The sequence below is a fragment of the Pan troglodytes genome, chromosome 11, assembly GCF_028858775.2.
Source record: "Pan troglodytes isolate AG18354 chromosome 11, NHGRI_mPanTro3-v2.0_pri, whole genome shotgun sequence".
Classification (NCBI taxonomy): Eukaryota; Metazoa; Chordata; class Mammalia; order Primates; family Hominidae; genus Pan; species Pan troglodytes.
In genome coordinates this window covers 60,329,408-60,352,491 of record NC_072409.2, presented here as the reverse complement: position 1 = coordinate 60,352,491, position 23,084 = coordinate 60,329,408, and the positions used below count along the sequence as shown (strand labels likewise).

General features: G+C 39.7%; 1 protein-coding gene and 1 long non-coding RNA gene across 5 annotated transcripts in view; one reads left to right on the top strand and one right to left on the bottom strand.

Annotated features, from left to right (window-relative positions):
• Window positions 1–19,890, bottom strand: part of CFAP95 (cilia and flagella associated protein 95) — an 85,359-nt gene extending 65,469 nt beyond the window's left edge. For 2 of the 4 annotated variants that reach the window (XM_063787759.1, XM_016960937.3), the window contains exon 1: window positions 19,606–19,890. In XM_063787759.1, the coding sequence (XP_063643829.1) occupies window positions 19,606–19,757 (152 nt within the window). In that variant the 5' untranslated portion in view covers window positions 19,758–19,890. The remainder of the gene's footprint in view (window positions 1–19,605) is intronic. The other 2 variants (XM_016960938.4, XM_520445.9) reach the window with 2 other exon arrangements.
• LOC104007882 (uncharacterized) lies at window positions 19,854–21,235 on the top strand. The gene is made up of 2 exons (XR_001720779.2): window positions 19,854–19,987; window positions 20,373–21,235. It is a non-coding gene; the product is annotated as an uncharacterized LOC104007882 (long non-coding RNA).
• The last annotated feature ends 1,849 nt before the right edge of the window (window positions 21,236–23,084 follow it).

Below are 23,084 nucleotides of genomic sequence, written 5' to 3'. Positions count from 1 at the left end.
TATATGCTCTCTGTATAATACATATTTACCATATATAAAATGATTGAGGCTTTCTAAAGGAAACAGGAGACTGAATTAATTCTCTGACTTTATTATGTTAGGGGAACAGTGGCCTGTGCCTCAGGTTTCCTGAGATGAACTGAGAATCATAAACTGAGGAACTAAATGAATCAACACCTTGAGAGTCTCAAATGAAAGGTGACATATAAATGCAAAATATTATTAAGTATAATGATAATATCTACAACAGGCTTTAGTTGGGTATTTTTAAACACTTTGTCAAAACTAACTAAGCCTTATAGCCTTTCTGCGATTAAAATGTAATATGTACATATATAAAAATAATCAAGGTGCAATAATGTATATTTCATATGGCCTCATTCTCCTTGCTACCTGCATTTGTTTAGTCATCGAACGACTTGCCATGATTTTCTATTTGTTGCAATGAAAAATTCTTCACGAGAAAAATAAATACATGTACTAAAATAGAATTTACAATGCCTCTAGAGCAGTAACTTTCAAATTCTTCAACTACAGTCCACAGTAAGAAAAATGATCAATTTTTTTTTTTTTACATGAAGTTTTGCTTTTGTTGCCCAGGCTAGAGTGCAATGGTATGATGTCAGCTCACTACAACCTCTGCCTCCTGGGTTCAAGCGATTCTCCTGCCTCAACCCTCTGAATAGCTGGGATTACAGGCACATGCCACCGTGCCCAGCTAATTTTCTGTATTTTTAGTAGAGACGGGGTTTCACCATGTTGGCCAGGCTGGTCTCGAACTCCTGACCTTCGGTGATCCACCCACCTAGGCCTCCCAAAGTGCTGGGATTACAGGCGGGAGCCACTGCGCCTGGCCAAAAAATGATACATCTTAATCCAGAATATGTACATGTATTTCCATGCATAAAATTGAAACCAAAATTTCTCCAGACACGGTGGCTCACACTGTAATCCCAGCACTTTGGGAGGCTGAGGCAGGCGGATCACTTGAGGTCAGGAGTTCAGACCAGCCTGGCCAACATGGTGAAACCCCATCTCTACTAAAAATACAGAAAATTAGCTGGGCACGGTGGCATGTGCCTGTAATCCCAGCTACTCAGAGGCCTGAGGCATGAGAATCGCTTGAACCCGGGAAGCACAGGTTGCAGTTAGCTGAGATCACACCACTACACTGGTAGCCTGGGTGACGAAGTGAGACTCTGGAAGAAATTGAATCTCTGAATAGACCAATAACAGGATCTGAAATTGTGGCAATAATCAATAGCTTACCAACTAAAAAGAGTCCAGGACCAGATGGATTCACAGCCGAATTCTACCAGAGGTACAAGGAGGAACTGGTACCATTCCTTCTGAAACTATTCCAATCAATAGAAAAAGAGGGAATCCTCCCTAACTCATTTTATAAGGCCAGCATCATTCTGATACCAAAGCCAGGCAGAGACACAACCAAAAAAGAGAATTTTAGACCAATATCCTTGATGAACATTGATGCAAAAATCCTCAATAAAATACTGGCAAAACGAATCCAGCAGCACATCAAAAAGCTTATCCACCATGATCAAGTGGGCTTCATCCCTGGGATGCAAGGCTGGTTCAATATACGCAAATCAATACATGTAATCCAGCATATAAACAGAGCCAAAGACAAAAACCACATGATTATCTCAATAGATGCAGAAAAAGCCTTTGACAAAATTCAACAACACTTCATGCTAAAAACTCTCAATAAATTAGGTATTGATGGGACGTATTTCAAAATAATAAGAGCTATCTATGACAAACCCACAGCCAATATCATACTGAATGGGCAAAAACTGGAAGCATTCCCTTTGAAAACTGGCACAAGACAGGGATGCCCTCTCTCACCACTCCTATTCAACATAGTGTTGGAAGTTCTGGCCAGGGCAATTAGGCAGGAGAAGGAAATAAAGGGTATTCAATTAGGAAAAGAGGAAGTCAAATTGTCCCAGTTTGCAGATGACATGATTGTATATCTAGAAAACCCCATTGTCTCAGCCCAAAATCTCCTTAAGCTGATAAGCAACTTCAGCAAAGTCTCAGGATACAAAATCAATGTACAAAAATCACAAGCATTCTTATACACCAATAACAGACAAACAGAGAGCCAAATCATGAGTGAACTCCCATTCACAATTGCTTCAAAGAGAATACAATACCTAGGAATCCAACTTACAAGGGATGTGAAGGACCTCTTCAAGGAGAACTACAAACCACTGCTCAAGGAAATAAAAGAGGATACAAACAAATGGAAGAACATTCCATGCTCATGGGTAGGAAGAATCAATATCGTGAAAATGGCCATATTGCCCAAGGTAATTTACAGATTCAATGCCATCCCCATCAAGCTACCAATGTCTTTCTTCACAGAATTGGAAAAAACTACTTTAAAGTTCATATGGAACCAAAAAAGAGCCCGCATTGCCAAGTCAATCCTAAGCCAAAAGAACAAAGCTGGAGGCATCACACTACCTGACTTCAAACTATACTACAAGGCTACAGTCACCAAAACAGCATGGTACTGGTACCAAAACAGAGATATAGATCAATGGAACAGAACAGAGCCCTCAGAAATAATGCTGCATATCTACAACTATCTGATCTTTAACAAACCTGAGAAAAACAAGCAATGGGGAAAGGATTCCCTGTTTAATAAATGGTGCTGGGAAAACTGGCTAGTCATATGTAGAAAGCTGAAACTGGATCCCTTCCTTACACCTTATACAAAAATCATTCAAGATGGATTAAAGACTTAAACGTTAGACATAAAACCATGAAAACCCTAGAAGAAAACCTAGGCATTACCATTCAGGACATAGGCATGGGCAAGGACTTCATGTCTAAAACACCAAAAGCAATGGCAACAAAAGCCAAAATTGACAAATGGGATCTAATGAAACTAAAGAGCTTCTGCACAGCAAAAGAAACTACCATCAGAGTGAACAGGCAACCTACAAAATGGGAAACAATTTTCGCAACCTACTCATCTGACAAAGGGCTAATATCCAGAATCTACAATGAACTCCAACAAATTTACAAGAAAAAAACAAACAACCCCATCAAAAAGTGGGCAAAGGACATGAACAGACACTTCTCAAAAGAAGACATTTATGCAGCCAAAAGACATGTGAAAAAATGCTCATCATCACTGGCCATCAGAGAAATGCAAATCAAATCCACAATGAGATACCATCTCACACCAGTTAGAATGGCAATCATTAAAAAGTCAGGAAACAACAGGTGCTGGAGAGGATGTGGAGAAATAGGAACACTTTTACACTGTTGGTGGGACTGTAAACTAGTTCAACCATTGTGGAAGTCAGTGTGGCGATTCCTCAGGGATCTAGAACTGGAAATACCATTTGACCCAGCCATCCCATTACTGGGTATATACCCAAAGGACTATAAATCATGCTGCTGTAAAGACACATGCACACATATATTTATTGCGGCATTATTCACAATAGCAAAGACTTGGAACCAACCGGAATGTCCATCAATGATAGACTGGATTAAGAAAATGTGGCACATATACACCATGGAATACTATGCAGCCATAAAAAATGATGAGTTCATGTCCTTTGTAGGGACATGGATGAAATTGGAAATCATCATTCTCAGTAAACTACTGCAAGAACAAAAAACCAAACACCGTATATTCTCACTCATAGGTGGGAATTGAACAATGAGAACACATGGACACAGGAAGGGGAACATCACACTCTGGGGACTGTTGTGGGGTGGGGGGAGGCGGGAGGGATAGCATTGGGAGATATACCTAATGCTAGATGATGAGTTAGTGGGTGCAGCGCACCAGCATGGCACATGTATACATATGTAACTAACCTGCACAATGTGCACATGTACCCTAAAACTTAAAGTATAATAATAAAAAATAAATAAATAAATAAAATGTAAAAAAAAAAAAAAGAAATTGAAGCCAAAATGTGACAAAACAGTCTTTACCCTCATAGGAATTTGGATACTTTTTATTCTCTATTATTTTATTTTTTTAAATGCCATTATTAGTCCACTGAATTGAGTTCACAATACATTGATGGGTCGTGAAAAATATTGCTCTAGACCAGTGATTTTCAATCTGGTTGGAGAAGGGGATCAATTTGTGGCATCCACTCCCACCCCAGAGACAATGCAGACATTTGGCCATGCCTGGAGACATTGTTGAGTATACTTCTAAGGAGGAGAGTGCTACCAGTGTCTAGCGGGTAGAGGACAGCGATGCTGCTAAACATCCTACAATGCACAGGACAGCCCCCAACCACAGAGAAGTATCTTGCCCAAAATGTCCATAGTACCAAGGTTGAGAAAGCCCTAGAGAACAGTTGCACCCCAGACTCTCAGTGGTTCCCAAACCTAAGTGCTTCATGGAGCAGCCAAACTTTCCCCCAAAAAGGATGGGGCCAACATAAAGCTGCCAACTTTTTGTTTTGACAAGAACATTCAAAATAAAATAATCATCTACCACCTTTCATAAGAAGGCCTCTAACACCAACAATCAGTAAAAACAATCTCATAGTCCTTCAAACTGAATAGATTTAGCTATCTGAAAAACTTGCTACATTGAGTTGCAGGACCGAACAAACTAGATTCCAGAGGTGCAGGTCAGGAAGGTCCCGCAGCTCCCCAAGGCTGCCCCAGGCCAGAGGGCCCAGCTCCCTGTCAATGGAGGAGAGGGTGGGATTAGGTCGTAGGATTCTTCTTACAGGAAAGGAAACAGGTTACACTCTAGGGTTTCTGTGGTTGTATGTTTATGTGGGGCAAGGGAATTGGGAGGTTGCAAAGAAACCAGCATCTTTGTCACTGCCGCACCTTTCACATTGTTTTGTAATTATCCGTTCATGTATCAGCCTTCTCATTTGACAGAAAGCTTCTTAGACACGGATTATTTTTTATTCATCTTTGTGATCTTGGTCTGACACATTGTAAATGCTCATTAAATCTTAAATGATTGACTGATTGATTGATTAAATGAATGTTCTTACATTTTGTTACTGTCACCTTAATATAAATGCTGAAAGCAATGGCTTTCAAACGTGTCCATAAAAATGAAGAGTATCCTGGCTCAGTCTGCAAAAGCACACATAAAGAGGGAGTAATTATGCATATAGAGATGCTAGTCCTTTGCAATGCTAACTTGTCTCCAGAGAAATCATAAATCTACTTGCTGAATGAGAAAACTTTCAACATACATATGCATAACACTGATTGTAAAGGGGTTTGAATCTGAGCAATATCTGACATGAGAACAATGAAAATCTGAGCTGAATTCTAGCTTGTGGTGACTTGACAAGAGACATACTTTTCTTTGCAGATGTCAAAGATGTTTAAAATGTTTAGTTAAGACTCCAGATGGCAGGATATATTAATTTTAAATTTTAGAATTATTAATGTAGTTCACAACCATGCCGTTAGCTATTATATTTTCTGATATAAAGCTGGTGAAATGAGAAGCAAAAGATACCTTTTCTATTAGATTTTTATAATCATCTGCTATCTAGAACTTTAAAAGAAAATTACCCTTGAGAGTCAGCTATATTCCCTAACACATTAGAAGCATAAAACCGATAGAATCAAAGACTATGAGACATTGACAATACTCTTTGAAGATTTCGTGGGCAAATGATTTACATGCCAAGGCAGTGTTATTTGGTGGCATAGCCCTCAAACTGATAAATGAAGACTTTCAGGTGTATTTGCAGACTCATAAAGAAAATCTTATGTTCTTTGTAAAAATTGTGACATTTCAGACTTACGAAGAAATACTTTGTTTTTCTATGTGTCTCATGCTGTATGTGATCTGTGCATCTATAACCATGAAACCACAGAATTTGAAACTTAACTGCACTCAAAAGGAAACCATTTGATGGAGACAGATAAGTGAAGTCATCTTCTCCACTGAGCATATATTGAGTGGCACATAAATAAGACCCATCATTATTATAAATTTTCTTCATAGAAAATCTTCAAAACAGAAGGCCCTATGGAAAATATTGGAAGGAATCAAAAGGAATACAACACTTGGAGGCTTTGTCTATCGTAACAGTTTAAATGTTAAATAAATGTGGTCAGTCTGATTAACTGCCAAACACATGACTTTGAAAACAGCTGAAGGGACATGTATAAAATAGGGCGACACTACAATTGATAATCCCACCTGGGACACTTTTAGAGGGAAATAAGATGCTAAGTACACCAGGAGTGGTGAAAAACGGGACTGTCATTGTCAAACCAGGGTGAGTACGTTCTGTCACCCTATGGTTAGACAACTGGGTCTCAATAATCTTCAAACCCTAGGATACTTCTGAGTTTCCTTGATCCTCTCCTCCAGAAACAACTTGCAATAGCTGGCTGAAGACACTGGGTGGTGGAAAAGTAGGGCTAAAGAGGGAGTTTTTAAGGGGCACTGTACATTAGTAATTACTGTAGTCTGAAACACCTTGCAGTATATCTGGCATGGAGTGACATGGAGATCAGCCTGCCCCCGTCCAAAACAAAAAGCAAAGAATCACTCAATTACCTGTGTAAGCTCCTATTCCAATAGTCTTAATCTTACTGGCTTAAATAATCTGAATTATTCCAGAATAACATCAAAAGATTACATTATGTCACCTTAAGATCTATTTTAAATCACGCTTAGTGATTCCATGAGCTGTGCATATTGAGTAGATAATACAAAGTCTTTTGGTTTCAGGACAATTTGTTTCATTAACATTAGAAAACAAATAAGCTTTTCTTCAGGAATAAAATCTAGAATTAAAACAGACTTCCATAATGAACATAACTACACAAATGCACATTTTTCCCTTTCCTCCTAGAATTCATTCAAAAACAGCAAAGGAAATGAAACAATTAAAAGCAAATAAATTTTTGGCAAAATCACAAGTTATCATCCCCAGATTATAACATGTACAAGGGCTATTAAAAGCAGCCAAAGTCCAGCTGAGGCCAAGTAGAAGGAGTGCTGAGAAGAGATCGACAAGATTGCACAGAGGTGGCCTCTTGGAGTGCAAACCAAGTTACATTTCCCGCAGCTGCACAGATAAACTCTTTCACCGGAAACAATGGAAAATGTTAGACTAAATAGTATATATATATTTTGGCCAGGTGCAGTAGCTCACACCGTAATCCCAGCACTTTGGGAGGCAGAGGCAGGTAGATTGCTTGAGGTCAGGAGTTTGAGACCAGCCTGCCCAACATGGCGAAACCCTGTATTTACTAAAATACATAATGACGTATTATTAAGAAATAAAAAGAAATGAAGTATTGATAAAAACTACAACACAGATGAACCTTGAAAATATTATGTAAGGACTATATGTTGTACAATTCCATTTATGTGAAATGCCCAGAATAGGCAAATCTATAGAGGCAGAAAATCAATTAGTGGTTGCCTGTGGCTCGAGGGCTGAGGACTAGGGGAGGCTTGGAGTAAGGGATAAAGGGAGTGGGATTTATTTTGAGGGGGTAATAAAACATTCTAAAATTGATTGTGGTGATGGATGCACAACTTGGTGAATACTAAAAGCCATTGAATTAAATACACTTTAAAAGGGTGATTTGTATGGCATGTGAATTACATCTTAATAAAATTGTTAAAAATAGGATATAACCATCAAAATAGAAGAAAAACACCTTAATCATTAAAGATTACTTTCCATAACTCTATGCAAATATATATGTAAAGCTAGATGACTTACATGACTTTCTAAGAAAAACTATTTCCCAACGCCCCCAGTAGAAACAAGAAGTCCAAATAGGGAGGGATACCACTGGGAGATATATCTAATGTTAAATGACGAGTTAATGGGTGCAGCACACCAACATGGCACATGTATACATATGTAACAAACCTGCACGTTGTGCACATGTACCTTAAAATTTAAAGTATTAAAAAAAAAAAAAGGTTAGGCCTAAGGCCAGCTGAGAAAAAAAAAAAGGTACTGTTAAGGGCAAAAAAAAAAAAAAAAAAAAAAAACAGTCCGAATAGACAATTTCTATAGAAGAAATAAAGAAAATTATCACAGAGCTAAGAGTTATTCCCCAAAACAGTACTAGTAGGGAAAAAAAATTCATATTTGTGCCTGAAAGTCCAGCAGGACATTTGGTATACCTTGACCTGCTCATTTGTCAGAGCTACATGGGCAAGGGCTGAGACAAGGAGCAAGACTTATCACATTACATTCGCCACACTGACTTTGACATATGTGGAAACCAAACAATAGTATTTCCAAATTACTTATGTTTATTATAGAATTGTTTTACACACAAAGAAAAATTCAAATTAAAAAACCATGCAATCTTTCCAGACTAAATTTTTCTAATAATTGACATAACAACTAATTATTTGTTAGAGGTCTGGGTGGGATATCACAATATCCTAACATCTGAGAGACTGCTTGCAGTGGTCCGTTGTTGCCTTATTGCATCCCTACAAGGAGAGCAGGTGCCACTGATCTCTGAAAGCTCGGGGTTCTTATACAATACTGAGTGGGGAATTCCCTTTCTTTGACTGGATCTATGACTGGATCTATTAGGAGAGTTGCTGTTCACACCCTTGTTATAAATGGCCATATGCAAACTAACTAAACTTAATGTGTTGACGCTAGATACATGTTAGTTCTGCTGTTTTCACCCATCTGGCTGTTCTTATAGTTTATGGATATGTAAATTAGGCTTCATATAGATAGATGGATAAATGTTGTTAAGATGCTATGGTCACCTCCAGGACTAAGAGTCACAATTCTTACAACCACACATTCTGCATCACAAGATACCAGTCATTACGCAACAAAAAATGCCCACACGTATTTCCAAAGACTCTTGGGGAAAGGGTAGTACTGCCCTCGGTTGGAAACTAATGCATCATACTTTAGTTCTCCTTGGGGATCCTAGGAACCAGGTGAACCTCCTCTGAAAAGCTCCCCTGGTCCAACAGGCCTAAGTTAAAGGCTCCTCTTGGATGCTCCCTGAGCAACCTGCTTACCGCTAATCAAAACACATATCACAGTGCATTGCAGTTGCTGGGGTAGCCCTCCCCACTCCTATCTCACAGTAACCTCTAACATCCTAAAGGCAGGGAGGATGTCTTAGTCACTGTCAAATTCCTAACCCAGCAAAGTGCTTTCAACAGAGCAATGGATTCATAAATACACTTTTAATAAATGCAATTAAAAAAAAAGAGTTCTTCATCTGGAAAGAAGATAGTGAATAAAAGCTTAGTGCTTTTTTTTAAAAAAGCTTATTTAATGCTTCTGGATCCTTACTGAGCAATTCAGTTTTTCCAAATGTTTAAAAAATTGTGACAAGTTATTTATTCCTATATTTTAATTTCAAAAAATTTTATCCTATCACTGTCTATAAAAGGAGGCTAAATTATTTGCAATGAAATTTACTTTGCAATAGATAAATGGTATTATATTAATTCTTCCATTTAATTGAACCTGGAACCATCTGATTGGAGATCTAGTAGCTTACCAAATAAACATATTATAATATTTCTGCAATTAATTCTCTTTGTTAATGCATCACAACTTAGTTAAATAAATAAAATACACGGTGTGACCAATAATAACTAAAACATAATTGTATTTCAAATGAAATAAAGCAAACAGTAATAAAGATTAATGCCTATCAAAAACAGTAAGAAGTCTGGATGCAATGGCACACATCTGTAATCCCAGTACTTTGGGAGGCCAAGGTTGGAGGATCGCTTGAGACCAGGAGTTCAAGACCAGCCTGGGTATTAGAGGAAGACCGTCATCTCTACCAAAGAAAAAAAAAGTTTTTTAAAATTAGTCAGGCATGGTGGTGCACGCCTATAGTCCCAGCTGCTTGGAAGGCTGGGGCAGGAGAATCACTTGAGCCCAAACATTTGAAGTTACCATGAGCTATGATTGAGCCACTGCACTCCAATCTGGGTGACAAAGTGAAACCCTTTCTTTAAAAAAGTAAAATAAGAGTACTCAAATTTATTCATAACCTTTGCAAAGCACTGCAAAGATATGTTTCATCTAATCTCTACACAAGATTTCTGTTTTCTGCCCATTACATCTAAGATACATTTTTTAAAATTGCATTGAGTAGATACAAGTTGGCTGGGGAGGGAGAGTTTAAAGTCAAAATAGCATCAATTGTAGGAAGTCTCCCAATATATTAATAGGTTATGTTCTAGACTTTTGCTGTGAACTGAGTGTGTAAAATTTGCTATTCCTTCTCCACTGCAGTGACTCTAGGACTGCCAGCCCAGCACTCCTTCCTTCTCCTGGATGCGTCCTCCTTGTTCGTTGCTCTTGGAGAGCTACCATATTTCCATTTGCCCTTGCCTAGCCAGATGACTCCAAACAGGTACTTGGTCCAGGGAAAGACATATGGCCTGGAATTTGTTGAGCCAGAACTGAAAATACCTTAAAGCCAAACTTTCTCTGTGGGATCAAGATGTAAGTTATATATTCCAGAACTGCAGCAGCCATGTTTCCCATACTCTTCCACAACAAGATGAAGCAAACCCACAAAGAGAGAGGGGAAACACAGTAAGACCTGGTAACATTTTCATCCCTCGTTCCAGTTGTTCCTAAGGCCCAGCTTACCGCTGCCTTTCTCACCTGGTAATCAATCATCCAGGAATATCCTGAGTTAATTCATTCTGTTTTCTTAAGCTAGGGCAAGCTGACCATCTGTCACTTGCAACCAAAAGAGCTCTGACCAGTACACACAGAAAATGGTGCGAATGGGGATGGGTTCCCAGAGAAACTCAGAGAAGTGTGTTCAACAATACTAGTTCTAGTGCCACAAAACACCCTGATCCCCAAGTCTGGGCTTCTCATTGTGAACTTCTCCTTATCAAAATGTCACGAAGCCCCACATTCTTCTAACTTCCTCTCCCAACCACAACACTCTTACCTAGAAAGAGATAGTCAGTAAGGTAAAAGAAAACAAGCTTGGTGAAAAAGTACCTTAGACTATCTGTGAGAGGAAAGACTACAGCAGCATTACAACAAGGAGAGGACTCTAATGGCTTCCACAGCCCAGTTATGAGATGGTCATAAGGGTAGGGGTTTGGTTTGAGGCAGAGGTACTTCTGTATAGCAAGGATCTTTCCTATCCAAGTTTGCCCGTGTGGTGAAATGCCTCTTCTGTATACTTTGCCTTACCAGGGCTTATCTTGCATGTAAAACGATTTTATTTTTGTAAATGCCAGTTAAGTTGAGCAAACTTTCACACAAAGGTCATGGCACAACCATTCTATAACGATCAGTTTTCAGAAAAAGAATTTGACTGGAATTTCATAAAAGAAAACAGCACTGAAAGAAAAATGTAGTCAGGGCAAAAGAAGGCTGAGTCTCCTGGATTTCGTCTTGAAAAATAAAAAATATAGTGCTTTCCCCAAAAAACTACTATATCCAGAAGCATTTGTAGGTAATGTGCGTATGTTGAGGAATGAGAATGTAGGACTAGATTAAAAATAACCGTGGCGTAGGATCCACCGTTGAAGAACGCAGACGAGAATGAAAGGGTGGTTAAACCAAATGAATGTGAATAACATCATCCTTTTTACCCAACATAAACTAGCAATTAAAAAGATATTTTTAAAAGGCTCATAATAAACCATGGAGGGTGACTCAGAAGCTGAAAGAAATGAAGTATTGTGTCTAAATTCTGATCCTTTAGAGAATGCTTGCGTCCAGGGAAAAGCTGTAGAAAGTGATATCACAAATTTTAAGTTATTTTACTTTATTCTTATTATGAAAATACATGTTCATTATGGAAAATGTAGAAGTAGCAAAGAGAAAAAAGAAAAGGACAAATAATCCATAAATGCACCATCCAGTAATAAGTATCATGTTACATGGTGAATATTTTTTCACTCTCTTTTCAGTGCATATAGACTCATTTATTTTATTTTATTTTATTTTTTAGAAACAGGGTCTGTCACCCAGCTCTGTCACCCAGGCTGGAGTGCAGTGGCTCAGTCTCGGCTCACTGCAACCTCTGCCTCCCACGCTCTAGCGATCCTCTCGCCTCAGCCTCCCAAGTAGCTTAGACCACAGGGGTGTGCCACCACACCTGGCTAATTTTTGGTGGTTTTTTGGTAGAGATTGGGTTTCGCCATGTTGCCCAGGCTGGTCTCAAGCTCCTGGCTCAAGCGATCCCCTCACCTTGGCTTCCCAAAGTGTTGGGATTACAGGCGTGAGTGAGCTACTGTGCCCAACCTAGACACATATTTTTAACCAAAGAGAGAATTCCAGTACATGCTGTTTTTTTATACTTGAGATTAATATTTCAAATATTAATCTTTATACTTTACTGAGCCACCCTTTAAAATAATTTTTGCTCTGATAAATCAGAGATACCCACATTTGCTTTGGGAAAAATTAGGACTGTTTCACCAGAAATCTGAAGAAAAATGGAGTATTATTGATTAACTTCTGACTGACAAAATGAAATTTTTGAGTTCTGAGTGAGATATTTTCTTGAAAGTCAGGCATTGTTGAGAATCAAAAGACCTTCTAAATTCCTTAAGCTTCTATTAACAACAAGAACCAGAAGCTCCCAAATATACCACAGGGAGGATGACTTTGTAATTTATCTTCTGAAGAACACTTTAGAAACTAAAAGAGGGGCTTTTGGTAAGTCTCAGGCCAATGAGAGTAAACCATCCTGGGCAAACCAATGGCATCCGCTCGCTCTCTTTCCAAGGCATTGAGAGGGAAGCTGAGTAGAGTATCACTGGGCCAGCTGCACGCCACCATGTTGAGGGTAGAGGTGCCCCACCACTGTGGCTGCAGGGTGACCAGCCTAAGTCGGGGGCTGTGAGAGAACAAGCCTGACAGGTATCTGTAGTCCCCTGCAAGAGACCAAGTGGGACCGAATCTGGAGGCAGAGACACCAAGTCCTCAACAAACCAACAGGATCAGCCACAAATTCAGCAGCAGCAGCATGCACAGCAGTTGGACCAGGATGAGGCGAGCAAGGACAAGGACCTACAATAGATCTGGAGGCCTCACTCCTCCACCCCCACCAAAATGTCACATAACCTCAGCCCCTCGTACACATACAGATGGTAGTGGGGGAAGGAGAAGGTGGAGGAGGAAGGACTCAAAGAGTGGGCACTGTTCTGAACGAGACTATTTTAACCTAAAACAAGCTGTTAAACTAAAAGAGACAGAGATAAGCTTTAATTGGCATGTTTGAATTTTTCTCTAGTAACCAACAGTTGAAAAGTTTGAGGATTGGTTTTAGAAAATAAATTTTATATATGCATCTGAGTTGTGTGCATATTTCTAATTCTGCTACCCGCTAGAGAGTGAATATATTTCCATGTTCTTAGCCTACTATTACATCATCTTAAGTGTCTGCATAATATTATAATTTGGAATTTTTTAAAGTATAAATTGAGAAATAAAAATATCTCTTTAAAGTGTAAATATCATTCGTCCCTACATTAACTCAAAACCTCATTAATACCCGTCAGTTCTTGATGGTATGACACACACTGCAACTAGGAAGAGCACAAGCTTAGCTCCCATTTAAAAATTCTTTACTATTTTAACAGAAGTATATATTATACCCTTCTAAGGTCATTTCTACAGAGGTGTCCAAACATACTTCCATGTTATGCTATTGCATCAAGAGTATGGCTGTGAAAATCAGCCCTGGTTTTAGTGGGGATTTTGTACTATACTGTAGTCTTTTACTTCAAGGCCTCATTAAAATATAAATATAGGGCCCCAGCCTGCAGTACCTTTTGGGTTTCTGTCTTTATTCTTTCTGCCTGCTCATTTGCTCATTTATTTGAGAAACATGAATTGAGCACCTACTGCATTCTTATCCCTTATCCTGAGGCTTGCCCTTCTTTCTGCCTTCTAACTATAGATCCAAAAGCCCCCTTAAAGCCTCTTCCCTCTCCCGTCAAATTTTGTGCTGTTTGCATGGAAACCACATAACCAAACTTAAAAATGTGTACAAATTAAGAGTTAATAAGCTTTTGATTGAGGGCCTAAGTCTATGTTAAAGGCAGAAAGAAGAAGACTTGATAGAAAAGAAGCCCTTATGGATTTCAGCAAAAAGACAGGCTGCAGCATGTTGTTACCAAGGGTCCTTACTTTTTTTTCTTTGCTTTTTATCATAGTTCTCGAATGTGTGTTGGAGATGTAGAAAGATGGGATTGCTGGCTAGCAAAGATCTGTGTAACACAAGCTTGGTCTCCAGTGACAGGAGGAACTCTAAATGCTTCCAGGTTACTACCTGAGAAAATAATTGATTAAATACAGGAAGAATGACACAGCATATTAGAAAATTCAGACACTCTCTTTTCTATTTAAGTGCACTCATGATATCCTGGTGTCTTGGAACTGGGTGCTTCTGTGAATGTGAAGTACCTTAAATACATATAAACTTCCTGTTCAAACAGTGCAGTAGGGTGGGGGGAAGTCTGAAGAGCTTCATGGAAAGATTCCCCTCTTTAATTCTAATTCTAATTTATTGCCCCAGCCCAGATGATTTTGTGTAAAAGTCTTTAAAACTACAAAATTCCCTACCCCACAATTATCACCATAATTCTTCCCTTTTTTTCTGTTTATCTTTCTGGTTTCTTCCTATAGGAGACAAGAAGCGAAACTCCCAGGCTCTTTAATTTGGGGCTTAGGCAGGGAAGAAAAGTAATTAAAATCACAAATACATAAAATTAACCTGAGTCCTTAAAACTAAATGTCACCATGGAGACCAGAGCAAGAACTGTCTCCATGGAGATCCCAATGAATTTGTTTTGCTTTAAATTATTATCACTTGTTACCAGATGTCAATTTGGCCAAGGAAAAGATGAGTATGAATGAATGAATATAAGAATTAGCCTCACATGAGAGAATTTGTTAAGGGCAAGTCTAAATTGCTGTGGTTCTTAGTGTTTCATCATTCCAATGAGTGGGAAGATATCCTAACAGAAAATATTTCCCTTTAGTTCAGTTCTAATGGAATCACCTGATGATATGGCTCCATAAATGCTACAGGAATAAGTGGGGTAAAATAATTCCTAGAAAAGGCATCTCTCGCTCAGAAGCATCAAGGTGTGATAAGGGTGATATGGCTCTATCAACCACTTCAGTTGCAAGGAAGAGGTGGCTCTTTGGCAATGTTTTATCCCAGTAACGAACCAAAGGTATCCCCTAAAAAGGATTTTGGAGATATTACTTTATCACGTCTATTATACACAACGGATCTTAATATGAGTAATGAGGTCAAATAGCTCTGTATCACATGCCAGATAAAGAGAAACACAGGAAAAAATATCTAAATGTTTGAACTGTTTAATCAGAGGAAAGTCAGAATTTCTCCCAGATACAGATTTTATTTTGTACCTATATGTACAGTCACTTAACTGATTAAATACTCTGTTGAGAAGCCATGCAAATGGTGTGTTTATAGATATTAAGTGTTCATCAATTAAATAAGAAATCACTAATAAAAGATATTAAAATTTAATAAAAATTTAATCTATCATAAAACAAATCAATAGAAAGCTAACAATTATGACCAAAATGCATAAAAATAAGTCAATGACATCATTCAATTTAGAATTTTACACAACCTGAATTTTATTCAGCTTTGTAGGACAAATCTTGGTGACTGGTTTGATATGGAAGAACAAGTATGCCAGCAATACAGTCAGCACAGAAAATGCTAGTGCTTCTCACATTTCACAGTCAATTCTTGCTATCTTTATATTCTACAAACTTGCCTCGAACACTCAATTAGCAAATACAGAAATACAAGGTTAGGTTTCTGTGAGCCTCTGGTCACAATATTTTTGTCAGTCAAGACATAACCTTGTATTATGTGTGTTTCAGTTTAAAAACACCTTACATAACGTGTATTGTTGATTCATTAACATTGAAATCACGGCCAACTACACTATAATTTAAACCTGAATGAAGCTTTCTAATGCATGCATTTCCTCTGTAAGGTGTGTCACAGTCTTCTTGTGCTTAGCATGATGCTTAGGGGCCATTTTACCATATAGCAAATGAAAAGCACGAAATGCAAAAAAAAAAAAAAAGCATTAAATAGAACATGAAAAGGATACTTGTTTACAGTATGAGAGCTGAAACAAAAAGGCAGAGCGTTGCTTGCTTTGTTTGACCTCAGTTGGGAACATGCACGTAGGGCAACTCAAATTTTTTTGCCTTTTTTGCCGCTCTGAGAATGTCTACAAATGACCACAAAAGGGCATCAAGTATTAATTTTGACTTACAAATAAATCGTAGCAAGTGGGTGAATTTACAAACACAGAATCCGGAAATAATAAGGATCAACTGTATTTGTCAACTATTGAAAAAGAATTCTGTTTCCTGTGGGGCTGTTCTTTACTATTCCACTGCACTTGCCTATTCTTTTTTGTCCCTATCCTTAGTTCAAAACCCTGCTCAGGAACCAACCTCCCCACCACACCATTACCTCTGCTTCTTATAATCATTTCTTTTTTGTAAAAATCAGATGATACTGAATTTATTGATATTATTCTCCTTTTCTGCCCTATGGAGCTCCTTGAGGTCAATGGCCATGTCCTAATACATATAACTAACTGTCAGGCCTCTGAGCCCAAACTAAGCCATCATATCCCCGGTGACCTGCACGTACACATCTAGATGGCCAGTTCCTGCCTTAACTGATGACATTCCACCACAAAAGAAGTGAAAATGGCCTGTTCCTGCCTTAACTGATGAGATTATCTTGTGAAATTCCTTCTCCTGGCTCATCCTGGCTCAAAAAGCTCCACCACTGAGCATCTTGTGACCCCCACTTCTGCCCGCCAGAGAACAAATCCCGTTTGACTGTAATTTTCCTTTATCTACCCAAATCCTATAAAACGGCCCCACCCTTATCTCCCTTCGCTGACTCTCTTTTCAGACTCAGCCCGCCTGCACCCAGGTGAAATAAACAGCCTTGTTGCTCACACAGAGCCTGTTTGGTGGTCTCTTCAAATGCACGTGAGCGAAACTAACTTCTACTGTTCTTAATATGTGGCAGGCCATGTGTTAAAGGGTGTTTTACATATCATACCTCATGTAATCTTATAATAATCCTATCATCCCCATTTTACAGTTGCAGAAACAGGCCCAGAGCAGTCAAGTCACTTGCCGCAACACACAGCAAGAGAGTTAGTTTTCAAACCTAGAGCCCGAGTTTTAACCATTATGCTATGCTAAATCAATAGTGTTAGCTACTGATACGGTTTGACTCTGTGTCCCCACCCAAATCTCATCTTGATTTGTAATCCCCACATCGGGAGGGACCTGTAGTCCCCATGTGTCAAGGGAGGGAGGTGATTGGATCATGAGAGCAGTTGTCCCCATGCTATTCTCATGATAGTGAGTGAGTTCTCAAAAGATTTGATGGTTTTATCAGCGTTTCGAAGTTCCTCCTTCACCCTTCTCTCTCCTGCTGCCTTGTGAAGAAGGTGCTTGCTTTGCCTTTGCCTTCCACCATGGTTGTAAGTTTCCTGAGGCCTCCCAAGACCTGCTGAACTGTAAGTCAATTAAACCTCTTTCCTTTATAAATTACCCAGTCTCCAGTATTTATTTATAGCTGTATGAAAATGTACTCATACAGCTACCCTATATTATTGACAACTTATGATTTTCCTAGAATGATGCTAAATGCTTTATAAAAATTATCTCATTGAATCTGTTTCTCTACCTCTATGTCCCCAACATGTAGCAAAGTGCATGACACACAAATGTATGTTGGGTTGAATTTAAGTCTTCCTGTTCCCCAGCCTTCCTTCTAAAACCAATGCATGAGGTCCCTCTATATTTTCAGCAGCGGCTGGAATGACTTACAGCGTTCCACTACCCTTCTCTCCTCACCAGGTTCCTCACCTTCTTCTCATTTGTGTTCTTCTGTGGTTTTGCTATTGATGTCTGTAACTTTCACAATGCAATTTTCAAAGTAATAGTGGTGCAGCAGAGAGCAGAAGCACTGTCCCTTTGCAAAAAGTCTTTCTCTTTAACAATAACTTCTAGTGGTGATTTATGGTATGACTCAAATCTCTGTGGGGTAACAGAGTCACAGAAGAGCTAAGTGTTTTGCTTGAGAGCTATGAGGTAAGCCCTATATGAGGCTAAAAGAGGATGTTCTGTTTCCCAGTGTAGTTTTGGATTCCAAATCTGTATAACTTCTCATACTGAGTTCAAAGGAGGAAGAGAGACAGTTTCAGGGTTGAGAAGTAAAAGCAGAAAGGTAAACTTGTTGGAAAGCAGGGAATAGGCTTTAGAAAGTTTGCAAGACAGAAACTGCAGGGGTCACATATATTACATGAATGAATGGGATGAAGTCGGGCTTAGCCTTAGGGCTAGAGTCTTTCTTTCAAAAGCAAAAACATAAAGTAGACAAGATTTGTGACTTCTTTTCATTTCTTTTTTTTCTTCACACCCCTCCCAAATATTCCAACTACTCCAAATGTAATTACTATCAACAGCAGAGCCAGGAAAGTTAATTCAAGGGAAAGAATTTGAAAAGTCCTAAAAGTTTCCACTTTTCTTCCAGTTATACATCACAGTGTTGCTATTGGTCACTGTGATATTTAATAAGAGAAAGTGAATTTCCAGGTCAAGTTCTAAAGCACAAGAAGTAAACCAAATGCTTCTTGGGGCCAAGCAAGAACTTACACGAGGGAAGTTCCTAAAGACAGAACAACACCCATCTTAAGGTGTAGCCAGTGCTCAGCTCTGGTACATTCATAGTTCCCCAGAGAAATAAAATCCTCTCTGGCCAAGACTTTCAAATTTTCAAAGATACAACCCTGGATTTACTGTGAATCTCCTAGTTTTAAATGTGGCCAACTAATTAAAATGAAAAAAAAAAAAAGTAAACAGAGCTCATGCCAAACAATGTCTGTTGGCCTTAACCAGTGGGAGACGCCAGTTTGCAGTCTCTGGCCAGAAAAGTTCTTGTATGTAGCCTAGAAAATATGAGGGGCCTCGTTCAAATCACTCCATGTACACCCTACCCCCAGGAAGTGGCAGCCCTGGAGGCTGGTCCTCTAAATAGGCATCTCCCTCCTGTTGTGCCCCTGGCCTCTAATTCCTTTTATGAGTAAGTGCCTGTGTCAGAAATGTGATTTCCAGGCCTCTGACAGCACCCCCTTTTCACCCCCTATTTATACACACCCGCTCTGTGTGAATGAGCTAAAACCTCAGGTGGCAGGGATTTGGCTGCTGCGTGGCCCAGTGTGTGGCTGGGAGCTGCCCCTGAAAGGCTCTCCTATTTCCTCCTCTCTGCTCCAACCCTCTCTCCCACTCTCTCTATTTCTCCTTTGAAAATATTTCTTTCCCTTTTCTTTCTTTTCTCTCTTTTCCTCCTTCCCATTCCTCTCTCATCTTTTTCTCACCTTTCTTCTCATTTCCTTCTTTCTCTACATTTCTCCCCCACTTTTCTCATTCTTTTTTCCGTTTCCTCTGTCGTCTCCACTCCTGTCCCCTCTCTCTGACTCTCCTTTCCTTTCCTGTTCCATCCTTTCCCCTCTCTTTCCTCCCCACAGCACCCGGGAACTTGCGAGGGGACTTCGCTCACCAGGAATACACCAACACCGGCTTCGAGTATTTCTTGTGATGGGAGCGGAGGGTCAGGGAGCCCTTGCGCTCCACCAAGTCCGGTGGTCCGATCTCCAACCAGTGTTGCTTCCTGTCGCACCAGTCCTGGCAGGATCCGTCAAGGCTATCCATGGGAGCCCTCGAGGTATAGACCTCTGAGGAGTTCCCTATGCACCTGTCCTGCCCGGCAGGAACGCAAGTACCAAGATTCGGCGTCTCTTATCTCCTAAGCAACCTGGGGCGGGGCCAGTGGAGGGGCGGATCCCTCCAACCTGACGGCCAAACGTTTCCTAGACGTTGTCGTTACTGATAAGAAACTACATTTCCCAGAATGCAGTGAGGGTAGCGACCGGGCTACACAGGTGATGAAAGGGGGAACTGCATCCTGGGATCCGCAGTTTCGCTTGTCCACCCGCCAAATCCTAAGAGTGGCTGGGCGCAGTTATTGGGGAGTAGTAGGTCAGTTAAGGACCAAGGGAAGAGCAAATTCCCTGAACCCCGAGTGGGTCTGTTCGGGCTGTCTTTAGAGAAGTTCTGTGTGTGTGTGTGTGTGTGTGTGTGTGTGTGTGTGTGTGTGTGTGACCGAGTCTCACTCTGTCGCCCAGGCAGGCTGGAGTGCAGTGGCACGATCTTGGTTCACTGCAACCTCCGCCTCCCAGGTTCAAGCGATTCTCCTGCCTCAGCCTCCCAAGTAGCTGGGATTACAGGGTCTCGCCACCACACCCGGCTAATTTTTTGTATTTTTAGTAGAAACAGGGTTTCACCATGTTGGCCATGCTGGTCTCGAACTCCAGAACTCAAGTGATCCGTCCGCCTCGGTCTTCCAAACTGCTGGGATTACAGGCGTGAGCCACCGCGCCCAGCCTTTGCGGAAGTTCTTTTTACCGTCCATCATCCATTGCCACCACACCTTCTGCTTACGAGTTATTTATAATAAGTTTAACTAAAAGAGAACGAGAGAACATCCCCTGAAACCCAAAGTTTGTCATTCTATACAGCTTTCCTGCCTGCAAAAGAGGAGGAGCAGACTCATCCAGCAAATCACCTAAAAAGTTTGAAGATCAAAAAGCCTAGCTCCAGTTTCAGATCCTTCCCCGACCTTTCTGAACACTAGTTTCTTCCTCTGAAAAACGAAAGAGGGAACGGGACCGTAGAGTGGAGTGGGCACAAGAATCGCAAGTCCCTTCTGGCTATGACGCTGCAAGACTCTAGGTACAGTTTAGGACTCTGGGCATTCAGATCCCCGGGACTTGTCAAGTTCTCCTCATGGACATTTTTGATATTTCGTGACAACACAAATTCATCACATTTTTGTGCTGTGTGTTATATGTGGGAAGGAGATTTTAAAAAGATTGCCTTTTGAAGTTATTGGATAGCTGTGTTACAGAAGAAAACATTGCCTTCAAGAAGTTATTGGATAGATATGTTACAGAAGAAAAGACGTTTGTTTCATTTTTGACTTTGCAGGAAAAGAATATGTAACACATCAGAATTCTTCTCTCCTCCCTGGCCTTAGTCGAGTACCTGAGGGGCATTAAAGGACTTCCTCCTTGCAATCACTTACCCAGCATTGTCCTTAATACAGATATCTTCATTGTTGAATGAATGAATGAATGTTCATTATGTTTGATTACCTTAGGTTTACTTTCCACAAGTGTCTTACTTGAGGAAGACCACATCTACACAAAAAAATCAAACTTTAAAACAGAGTAAGAGACCATTCACACTACAAATAGATTCTTGGTTTATAAAAGATGTGTTATAGTGCTCCCATAAATAGTGAGGCACTCTTCTGTATCAGATGGCACAAATTTGATTACATATAACTACTAAGTGCTTTTCCGTGGTCTGTGGTTCATAGTGTGGGTGCCTGTGGTATGCTAAGGTCTCTATTTTACTGACAGCCACAGTTAAAATATATTTCTTAAAACCAAATAAACAGTCCACCATCACCAGCCAAATGCTAGGAGAGTGCTGACTGCTATTTTAGCTGCTTTCTTCTAGGCAGAATGAAAAGAAAAACATAAGTTAACTTTAAAAGGGGAAATATGATCCATGTCAAGCTCAGTTCTGTCCAATCAAAGCACAGAATATTGCTGTTGTTCCAAAAATATTATCATCATTGCTGTCATCTGTTCATGTGTTCATTTTACTTACGTTTAGAGTGGCGGTAACATAATATATGTGAAACCAATATGTCAGATCTCTGCAGACAATTTCTCTCAAAGATGGAAGCTGCCCAAGGCCAAGCTCTTTCCACAGTGCATAAGTACCACAGAGATTTAAAAGCTTTTCAGCACACCAAGGAGCAATAAGTTAAGAAAACATGCAAAACAAACATAGCTGGTTATTTTAGAGTTCCTTAAGCCAAGCCAACCACCTATTAGAGTTTGTGAATATGCTTTTTGTTATACTCACTTTCCTGTTTGTATCAAATTTATAAACTTCATTGTCTTCTGTGTCTACTAAATACTTTTCAACATCCTTGTCCTAGGATTTAGGATACTAATTCTGTGATATCCTCGAGTTTATGTGCATTCCATTCTCTCTGTATACACCAATACATACTGTAGAATTTTGGTTTCTTGATTCTTTATCAATAAAATAGGAATAGAACAGCACTTATTGCAGAGGGTTTTTTTTGTTGTTGTTGTTGTTTTTTTGAGATGGAGTCTCACTCTGTCACCCAGGCTGGGGTGCAGTGGCACGATCTCAGCTCACTACAAGCTCCGCCTCCCAGGTTCACGCCATTCTCCTGCCTCAGCCTCCCGATTAGCTGGGACTACAGGCGCCAGCCACCACGCCCGGCTAATTTTTTGAATTTTTTTAGTAGAGATGCCGTTTCACCGTGTTAGCCAGGATGGTCTCGATCTCCTGACCTCGTGATCCGCCCATCTCGGCCTCCCAAAGTGCTAGGATTACAGGCGTGAGCCACTGCGCCCGGCCAACGGTTCTTATTAGAATTACATAAGATAATAAATACATTGAAAGCAGGTAGAACAGTGCCTAATAGATGCTCAGTCCTCACTTAAATTTAAACTTCTGCTGCTAGTATTATTACATCCTGACTTTGTCTTTATCATTTGTAAAAATATCCTAAAATGTGGTGGGTTTTTTAGTGTGGAGTTTCCTATACTCACTGTTTTCAACCTTTATCTGTTTACAAGCTCTTTTTAATGAATATCTTTTTTATTCTAGTTTAATATGAAATTTAATAGCCTGGATCAGAAAAATGTAGGCAAGAAATTTGGATATGGTACCAGCGATAATGATAAATTTGCATTCCTATAGAATCCTTTCTCTTCAAGACTATAAGTAAGTTTTATACTTTTTAAATGTGAAATCACTGATCCTCAACATACTTGAGTTATCCCTGTTTTCCTCAAACTTTATCAAACCACTGAAGTATAGAGCTTAAAGCAATGCCTTCTATTTATATTAATCCCTTCGTGCTGTAAT